General features: G+C 41.5%; 1 protein-coding gene across 1 annotated transcript in view; it reads left to right on the forward strand.

Moving 5' to 3' along the window:
* The window catches only part of LOC122533757 (cell adhesion molecule 2-like), a 62717-nt gene extending 52207 nt beyond the window's left edge, over positions 1-10510 (forward strand). The window contains exons 2-4 of the mRNA XM_043663775.1: positions 8127-8332; positions 9036-9171; positions 9933-10510. Coding sequence (XP_043519710.1) covers positions 8127-8332; positions 9036-9171; positions 9933-10207 — 617 coding nt within the window. The 3' untranslated portion in view covers positions 10208-10510. The remainder of the gene's footprint in view (positions 1-8126; positions 8333-9035; positions 9172-9932) is intronic.
* Positions 10511-10547: the final 37 nt, after the last annotated feature.

The raw sequence follows: 10547 nt of genomic DNA on the forward strand, positions 1-10547 counted from the left end.
GCCTGGATTGCACTTAAATATACTTAAAACTGGGAAAATGTTACAGTATTGGTTTTTACACTTGGCATTACTGCTTACTTTTGTGATCTAAATATCCTCTTGCATTTGTCCAATCCGAGAGAGTCATACTATTCTACGTGTGACTGTTTTCTTGGATTCTCATATTTGGTGGCTATCGACTGTCAACTGCCAATATAACTGCACGAAATTTGCCCCTCTGCGACTAGTCAAACAACAAAAATCGAAATCCACACGAGCACTGAGCCAGAAGTCGAGTGGGGCTCGCGGAGGCTCCAGGCTGGATTATTCGCGCTCTTTGACGTTTATTTCGCCAACAGGGGCCGAGACAGTGAAGATAGCGAAGGAAAGAAGATCAGTAACCTGCATTTTTCGAGTACCTTGCCTTGTTGTGCCATGTCTTGTCTCGTTTAGAAAGGAGAATCCAATTGGAAATTAATTTGGGGTGATGATCCGAGTGTTTTGACGAGGTTGTCATGTCGATCGACTGGATTGATTTAAAATTAGACGATTCTTTATTTTATACTTCTGCTTTATAGATATTTTATTATTTACGTTATCTGCTTGTAACGTGTGAACTTTTACGAGGCAAGTCAATTGCTTTTGGAAACATAGGGAATATCGTATGTACAATTATTGTTTATTAATTGATAATTAATACAAATTCCAAGATTATCACTTTCCTCGGCCTTCCCAGTTTTACACTGTAATCACTGTGACTTCTAAATTCACTCAACTCGAGTTACAGTAGTAAGATCAGAATTTAATATATCGAGGTTTAATAGATCCTTTGAAGAACCAATGTTCTCGATGCTCGGTCCACATACTCGACCAAGAAGTCTGGCCCTATCGTGTCGGGCATAAACGGCACTTCCTAATCGAAAAAAAAACTCCTTTGTCAACAGTTCCTCGAGCGACTCCTCATCAGAGAGTCAATCCCGCGTCGAAGTATCCCCGTGTAAGCAAGAAGAAAGCCTCTCCAAGTCTATTTCGATCCACCCCAGCGCAGCAGACACTCTTGCCGCCCCTTCTCGCTCCTCCCCTCGTGCAGCGAACTAAAGAACTAAAGAAAAAGTCGAAATCAAAAGTCGCCTGCTCCTCTGAAAGGAGTAGTGCCCAGCCCCTGAGGAGTCCGGGTGGATTGTAGCTAGTTGTAGCTTCGTCCACGAAGGAAGACGAAGCAACGAAGAACGTTGCTGCCGGAGAAATATGATTCGTTCCTAATGTTACGTTATCGGTGGCGATCTCTGCTTATTGCAGATTTAATTTGAGATAACAGGTTAAGATCTGAAGAAAGACTGATCTAGACACGCTTGGAGAGAAAGAGAGAGAGAGAGACAAACTTGAAATAGGTTTAGTTAAAATTGGAAGTCAACGAGAGGTTGTGCATGACAATATTTAGCGAAATCGAACGATTTATTTAGCGGTATTTAGATCTAATGTTGGGAATCTTACAGAGAGCTATAATTGGAGTTTGAGTTCAACGTAGATTTAATATTGGTTCAATTCGAACTTTGCCCGGATCGGAGGCCTACAATTGGATTGAATTTAATTTAGGACGGGAGGGGGGAGGGGGGGGGGCGAAACGCAGACCCAGACCTATGTACATGCGTGTACGATCGCGATTTAATTAAAACTGAAATTTTCACTTGAATCAGCGGAGGGCCTAACTTATGGTCCTGTAAATTTTGGCTCTGTCTTACGTCTTAATTAAAAACCCGGAAACCTCGTCAATTCAAATATAATTCAATTCTAATAAATTCGTTCTGATCCAACTCGAGTGCCAGCCTAACCTAAAAATTACGTGTTAACTTACATCAGGATATAAACCAAACACATAAATCACCACTCTACTCGGCCGTTGAATCTAACTCGATACCAAATACGAAGGAAACACAGCCACGGCGAGGGCAAAAGTCGTACATTGCCCTGAAATATTCCCTGTTCTAGCTAGTATCCGGTTGTTTGCCCCGGCTACGAGAAGAAGAAGAAGAAAAAAATGAAAAAAGAGAGAAGAAGGGTGAAGGCGAAATAACGAGTGCCGGCTGAGAACGTCGCGAGATATGATTCATTCCCGTTCCGTTACCAATGATAACTCATGCATATTGAACGGCAGGGGGTCTGATTTGTTCTGTGAGTCAGTCGTTGCACGCGTCTCGGCGCCTGCACCGTGTCACGCCGTCGCTTCAGGCTCCCGTATTGGTATATAACCAGAAACCGGGGATGAATAAGGGCGCTTTTATCGAGCTTGGATCGCTCGAGCACTTTAACTTCACAAAGAGCAAGAGAAAGAGAGAGAGAGAGAGAGAGAGAGAGAGAGAGAGAATTGGTGTGCCTTCGACGTCGTTAATTAGGTCGGCGACGACGTACCTCCTTACCTAGCCTTCGATATTCCCAACGAACGCGAAGCAATTCCGATTTGCCTGATAAACGGTGAACATTGGCCGAAGCCTGGCCAAAATTCTCCTAATTACGCGTTCGACCGAGCCTACTGTACCTGTAGGTAGTAAGGATCGATCCTAATTGATCCTTAAACCAATGGGGGTGTTTCATCGTCGTGCCCACGTATCGTGCTCGCAAATACACGGACACTTTGGCCGATTTAATAGAAATTGGTGTACAAATCAATGATCGATGACGTTAAGTTGTCTATAAATTTGCCTAATAATACCTTATCCAGCGAAGTGTGTACAAGTTGGAATGAAATACTCGAACGTTATGTTCAGAATGATAATAATATTAATTGATGTTACTTAATCAGCAATAACGTAACATTTAGATACTAAACTATTAAGAAAATACAGATTCTCGCGAGGAAGAACTACCGTATTCGAAGTAATCGACGTAATCAAATGTTAAATTACGTAAATTAACATCCGTTACCCAGTGTACCTCCAAGTGCATTGTCGCAAGACTCTTCAACGTTAGGGCACACCGAGTTTCGCGGGGGTGAAAAGTATGGAAGCGCGAGGTTCAAATATGAAAGGAAACACAAGAGTGAAATAACGACGACGATGGCGCCACACATTGACAGGCGTCAAAGAAACGTCCAATGTTTTTACAGTTCCGTATCTTTTCTACTCCCGTAGTAGCCGACTTTTATTTTCTCTCTCTCTCTCTCTCTCTCTCTCTTCTTTCCTTCCCGCCTCGCCACCCTTCCCGTGTCTTTTCACTCTCCCGCTCGTTATCGAGCCTTCTTATCTCTCTTTCATTCTCTCCACCGTCGTCTTCACACTTATCACGGTTTTCTTCCCTTTTCCCTTTCACCGGCGACGGCCACGCCATTTACATCACCATTCACGTCCGCCCTGCCCTTCTTTCTTATCGTCCTCTCCCTTTCTGTCTCCTTTAATAACCACTCGCCTCCGCTATCTCCCTCGGACAACAGCCACGGCCACAGCCCACCGCGATCTCTACCCTCTTTTCTTTTTCTCTCCAACCTTTTCTTCGACCGTCACGCCGGCCACCACACCCCCCATCGACCCTGGATTCAAACGAAAAGGCAACCCTTTGTCGATCGCGAAAGAACCCACACCGTTACGGCGCAACGTAACAAGCGATTTCCAGCCTGATGGGAAAATATTTGCTTTCGCTAGAGGGGGAAGAGAGGGAGGAGGGGGGGGGGGGCACTCCGCGAGGAAAACACCCCCGGGGGGTTTTAAATACAGTCCAGCCTCTACCAGCCAGTTCGATCATATCCGGATCGTTCGTGCTCGACCAATCAACAAACTTGCGTCGTGCAACGCTTTCGCGACGTATAATCCAGGTTGGCAGGTTTTAATAGCGAGTCTGGGATTTTTGATAGATTTGGGATTTTAAACAGAGCGCAGGTTGGAAGTTATCGGCTTGTACCTGCGTGTATAGTGTTCTCGTAGGTGATGTGGATGACAGATTTGAATTTTGTTCGTGACAAGGATTGGTCCGCGTAGGCGGATATTTATGCAGATTCGTAATTTCGGGAATATGACTAGAGGAATGCAATTTAAGTAGAGTTTCATTACACTGTCCAAGCGTCAGAGCGAAATACTCTGCAGAGATGAGAAGAAACCCAGCGGGACAACACACAGAGGTAATGGGAGTAGTGTCCTCTTTCATTCACTGTCACGCTGTGCTATATGATCTCATTTGTGTACGTGACACTTTCGACGAATTATGTGCCCTTACCTTTATTTTATGCGATTAAAAATCCATATTCCTCTGCTTGACCATCTTCTCGTAAACGTACTTTTCTTGTCATTGTTCGCACGTTGTACGAATTGTACAAATTTCTGAACATTTACGTTTCCTATAAATGCGTAAATATTTACAACCATCTGATGACAAATATGTGGGGATTACCACGCTCTTTCGTGGACCCTCATCTTCCTCAAATTTCCACGTGGATTCTTCACATTGGACAGATACATTTAGGGATTATCTGAATTTTAATCCTATTATCCTAAAAGAGTACCTTCTTCTCTACAACTTCTCATCAGATCCGGGGAATTTCCCGTAAGAATTCCCCTAATTTTAGTCGAGTAGAAACATTCCTCATTCTAATTAAATTGGAAAGGAACAAAACGTTCGTTCAGTTCGTTGGGAATTAATGTAAATTTAAAGTAAATCTAGATTTCCACGGCCATCAATTGCTCGGGTAATAGCAATTTAGAGCATAAATTAAAAAATACAACAGCGAAAGGGCACAAATTAATAGCATGCAATTTGGTGCGACAATTTGCCTCGCGGAAGAATCCCGTTTGTTGTCGCATTCGGCCACTGCGCGGCGCTTCGGTCGCTGCAACAGCCACGCCGATAAAAGCGGTCTGCCCCGGGGGTTCACGGTATAATTGGATCGGTTTTTGTAGCTGTGAATCACGACCCTCGACAATCGCAGGGACAAGAGTTTTTCCATTCCGCCCACGCGACTTTCCCGCCCGAGTTAGATATCTCTGTTTTCTTATCTTTGAGGAATGCCATTTTTATTCCCACCGAGAACCACATGTCTTCATTCTAGCCTTTCTTGATCTTTTCCTTCCTTGTAATTCAGAGAAAGACGTTGTTCGAGAGCTGCTATAGAAACAATCGACGGAATTCGTTTAGAAAATTTCAAATCGTTATCAACAGTCGGTGAAGTAGGTCGCCTAGTTAAAGGTACTTGACTTTTATTTTCAGCGATATGAAAAGTATTTCGATTTAATTTGATTTATTTATTCTCGATGGTCCTCGGTGTTTTTTTTTTTTTTTTTTTAATTGTTGAGTCATAATGGTAAATGATGATATACTGTTTTATCAACGGGCCATAAAAAAAAAGTGTTTTCAACGAATTCATTTTTCCTCTCGCTTTGGCAAGATTAAAAGTACGAGCGAGTATTCTGTGTGCATCTTAGCCCGATGAAAGAGCAAATTGGTCAATGATCGTTTACATGAAGCTTACACTTGCTCCCTCTGTTTAAATGCATCTTTACAAAGTCGAAACCATCATTTGGAGAATCCTTGAGTGGAGAACAATAGTTCTAGAATAAAAGGGGATTGTGCTTTCAGATCAAAATTTACGAAAACAAGGAGATCCCCTCCGTTTCTCATTGTCTAGAGCCTAACGATGATTCTTCCTCCTATCCACCGAAAGAAAGATAATTCTCTTTGTTGCCGAGTTGTGTCCTTAATGTCGGCCGATTTCGTAGTTAATGCCGGTCGCGTTTAAAAGTAATGGGGCTAAAAAAAAAAACGTCGACGGGGGGAATGAAATCGAAGCGTGTCGCGAGATAAGCGACAGGAACAGCTCTTTATCCTTTTATTTCTTCAATTCTTGTCTCTCTCGCTCACCAGTGAGAGGTTGGCCAGCGACGAGTTCGCGAGCTGCATAAATTGATATCCGAATCGGGTTTACACTTGGATTATGTAATTGGAATAGCTCGTGTCTCCTGAAATCCAGCCAGTATAAATATATCTATTTATTTGCTACTTATTATCATAATATTTAGAGTATAATTTCATTACAATGTATCATATTAATGCAATATTTCATTACTACAACATTTCAATGTATTTTATATATTTGATCAATACTTTTTTTTTTTTTATTATAATTTTACAAGTATCTGTAAAAAAGTTTGGTGTTTTTTTTTTACGATGCAGTAGCACTACAGTCGTTTTCGAATTCTCAATTCTTACAAAGCGTTGAGAAATTTGATCTGTCTTCAATTAATTTGAAACGTATCCCTTCATTTCGCGAAACGATTATTCATACGTACGTCGATGAATTATTAACGTTCGAAAATTCATTCAAAATATCGAATCGATAATTTATTCAAAGTGATCCGTGTAACATGAATTCCGAAGACACAACAATAATTACCATTTGCGTGTCGTGTACTTTAATTACCAATTAAAATAATTACAATTTAATATCGAACACCACGCGAAAATTATACTTTTCGTGATGTTTATTTGTCATTTTACACGCGAAATTGCAGGCCAACCAATTTTTCTTCTTTTCTTTTCGTGGAAATGCAAGTAAATGTACATACATGCATGTGTATTTTTAATGCTATTGAAAGTCTTCTGGCGTTGAAGAACACTTCGAACTATAATTTTTGATTGGGATAAAATATTGAAACAGCACTTGGTGCCATAAAGTCAGAGAAACGTCAAGCCTTCGTATGACGTACGACTGCGCGATGTTTCTCACTTTTTTCTAAAAATATATTTTTCCTCGTTTTCTCGTATACACGAAGAAACTACGATTTTTCCAGAGAAGAATATCTCGATGATAAAAGATATTTCTCATTTAATGAACAGGATAATTTATTACAAATTTCAGTTTTAGCAAATATGACGATTGTAACAGTATCATTTTTTCCCTCTGTTTTTCAATTCATTTGTTCTTCGCCAGTGTGGCTTCCAAGTAAATTCAATTAACGATCATCCTAATTAACAACCAATTTTCGTCATATAATCTCCCGTAACGTTAAACTCGCATTATATATCTGTGTTGCATTATGACCAAACATATTACAAAACTGATCGAATATTATTTAAAATAAAAAAATACAAACGCCCTAAAAATTATTTACAACAGTACAAACAGCACGTCATAGATGTTACAAAACGGCGATATAAATTGTATGCTCTTTAATTTACAGTGGGATTACACGTTTCGTTTAATTTGTCACGTTGTCTAATTTTTTCTCGAACGAGACGCCACTTACGTAAGAGCGAGGCGAACAATTTTAAGTGAAGTATCGCGTGGAAAACGCGACATCAGGATCAGCGGAAGGTTAAAAGGCAATTCTTGGTGGAATTGTTCTCTCGTTGCGGCGAGGGAACAAAAAAAAAAAAAAAAAAAAAAAAATACCGTGCGCGCAAACACGCGTGAGAATACGCGGCTCCGCGTTTTTCCAACGTCGAACGATTCATTGGCCATCGTGATTATCGCTGTCAGTCCTCGGCTTTCCCTCCCCCGCTTCAACCTCCGAGAATTTGTTAGTCCCCTTCGTCATCTTGTCCTTCTTTTTTCTTCTTCTTCTAGAAACGACGCGAGATTTATAAGCACGAGATAGGTTTGTTTTTATTACGGAAAGCGAGATGGACGACGGCGAGCTAGAGAGATGCAATCCCTTCCTGTTTTCTTCTGTTAATTTACCAGTCCTGGATAATTAATAATTGCGTTCGTTTGCAATATTACACACGTTTATTTAATAATCACGTTCGTGCGTTTCTATACATTTAATAATCGTATTGTAGACTGCGTCGTTTGCATAGTTGAAAACCTGAATTTCAACGGGGGGGAGGGAGGGGGGAGAGGGGAAGAATTCTCCGAAATTAACAAGCACACACTGAATCACCGAAATTCCGAATCAGCAGAATTCCAAATTGACGCAGTTTCCAATGCAAAACTGACGGAACTCCGAGAATTGGTAAGATTCCGAATTATTATAAAATTCTGAATTAGCAGAATTTCGAACTGATGCGGCTGCAAATTGATTGGCCAAGGCCCCAAATTAAGCGAAACTCTCTGAACTTTAACCTGATAGCTGTAAATCAACGAAAATCCCTGCGCCAGCGAATGGAATTTCCCCAAATTAATAAAAATTCTAAGTCTTTGTTGACAATTGTTTTATTTGTATCAGGTACGATGGCGTTGAGGATGCTGGAGCTGGTGGTGCCCCAGCACGTGGTCCGTGGCCAGAACATCAGGCTGGAGTGCAACTTCAACCTGGACGGCGAGACACTGTATTCGGTGAAATGGTACAAAGACGGGAACGAGTTCTATCGATACGTGCCGCAGGACAGGCCGCCGGTGCTCGTCTTTCAGCTGCCAGGTGTCACGGCGAACGTAAGAATCACATTCTATTGATTTTTTTACCGGGTCTCGTGCCAGTGCACCCCCCCTCGCCTCGCCGATCCCATTCTATTTAAAGCGCGTCGCTTCTCATTTTTATCGCGTCCTATCGACTCGCACATTTCCGTTTTAACAAATCCCTCTCCGATCCTTTTGCTACCCTTCACGAACAAAATGTTACAGCTGAGAACACTTGGCACACACCTGTGCCACTCTTGCAAGAGAAAGTTATCGTTTGCTAATTTTTTCCGATCACACGCTCTTAGAGCCTTTGACTGCTCTTTCTATTTTCATTTCAGACATCTTGGAAATTTTCTTCTAAAGATGGACTTTCTTTAATAAAACAATCATCTTGGACTTGGTCTCTTATAAACAGACTTAATTACCATTAATTGTAATTGAGATTATGCAACCAGTCTTCTACAGTCTTCTTCTTTTTATATAAAGATCGAATCATAGCATGATTACTAGGTCACGTTGCTGTTAATGAAACTGATGAAAAAATATTGTTCTCCAAGTGACTAGATATTGATACACGCCGAGGGTTAACCTCTCCGACCTCTTCAACGCGAAAGAATGTCGATGGCAAGAATTCGCTATTAACCTACGATCGTGATAGCCGATTCGAGGAATAGCAGAGAGGGTTAATTACAGCGGGTTAATTCGCTACAGAGAGGGAACGCTTCTTGCTTTCCAGATTCACAATTCGACGGAGAGATCGGTGGTTCTCTACTCGGTGAACTTAATGAGCACCGGAAGATACAGATGCGAGGTGTCAGCAGAGGCGCCGTCCTTCCAAACTGTCTCCGATCACTCGGACATGCTGGTCGTGGGTAAGAAACGTTTACAGATCGTTGCATCAGTTGATCTTCCCCGCCGGCAACCATCGGGAAATGTTTTTTGCGCCCTGACAAAAATATCAAACGTCTTTTCTCGTGGTCCTCCTCGCCTCTCTCCACCCACAGCGTGACAGACAGGTCCACGAAGGCCTGGCATTAGTTCCATTACCTTTACCATTTAGAAAAATAAGTTAATTTTAACCTGGAACTGTTGTTTCAAACGCTTCGTTTCTTTATTCTTTTGTCAAAATAAATATGGAACTTTAGCTTCCTGAAATTCCCCTTTATAACTACCTCCCTTGATCTACCAATGGGAAGAGATAAATTATTAGATGTCAGATTCGTCGATTCTTTTAAATTTTTTTCCACTGGTACCTTCGTCCAACGAATTGATCTATCAGCTATCAATTTGTATAAAGGTAGACGAAGAAATGTCATTCTACCAAGAGTTCAAGTATCCCTAACAGGGGAACGACAATTTAGACGAACTAATTTGTCCAGGCCTGCGTCGAGTGACAAATAATTATTTCCATCCGTTCCATTTAAACTCTCAAATAACGCATAATTTATCGCGTGCTGCACACAGATTAACTCCAACTTTCGCGCGGTCCCCTCTTTTCCAATTTGCCATCGTGTCATCGTCTCTTCCTCTCTTTCTTTCTTTTCACACAATTTCTCAGTCTTCCAAGAGTCCTGTCTAATGCATGTCTAATAGAAAGAAAGAAAGAAAAAAGAAAATAAAAATATGGTAACAGCGTTGCCGGAAGACGGGCCGATTATCACTGGCAGACCAGGAAGGCATCGTTATCAAGTCAGTGACGTGGTGCGGTTCAATTGCACTTCGGCGAAGTCGAAACCAGCTGCCATGCTCAGCTGGTTCATCAACGGGGACCCTGTAAGTGACTTATATATATATATATATATATACTTAAACCTCTACAGTATACGCCTGTCAGAAGCCGTGAAATTCCGTGGGAAAATGTTCTGCCGCGACATTTTTCTTATCTCCTGCTCCTTATCCCCTCTGTAATTACTCCCTGGCGATCAGTTTTAACTTCTTCCAGTGCCACTGTCCACCGGCTGTTACCGCAAGTATATTGATTTTCGCAGAATGTAGCGTGTTTGTTGCATGAAGGAACGGTGTTTCGTTAATTGGACGAGCGAGGCGGATCGTTTAAAGCAGCTAATTGAAGTGTTATAAATGGCAGTGGCAAGTCCGCCGTTACTGTGCATTCAGTTTATTAGAACAGCGCCATTTACCAGCGTCTTTAATAACTATATAAGTCAAGTATCCCTTTGTTCAATTTCCAATAAATCCGGTAAAAAGCAGCTGGAGGGGCTTTTTGTTTTTTTCTTTTTTTTTTTTTTTT

This window comes from Frieseomelitta varia, unplaced genomic scaffold (assembly GCF_011392965.1).
Source record: "Frieseomelitta varia isolate USP_RPSP 00005682 unplaced genomic scaffold, Fvar_1.2 scaffold_551, whole genome shotgun sequence".
Classification (NCBI taxonomy): Eukaryota; Metazoa; Arthropoda; class Insecta; order Hymenoptera; family Apidae; genus Frieseomelitta; species Frieseomelitta varia.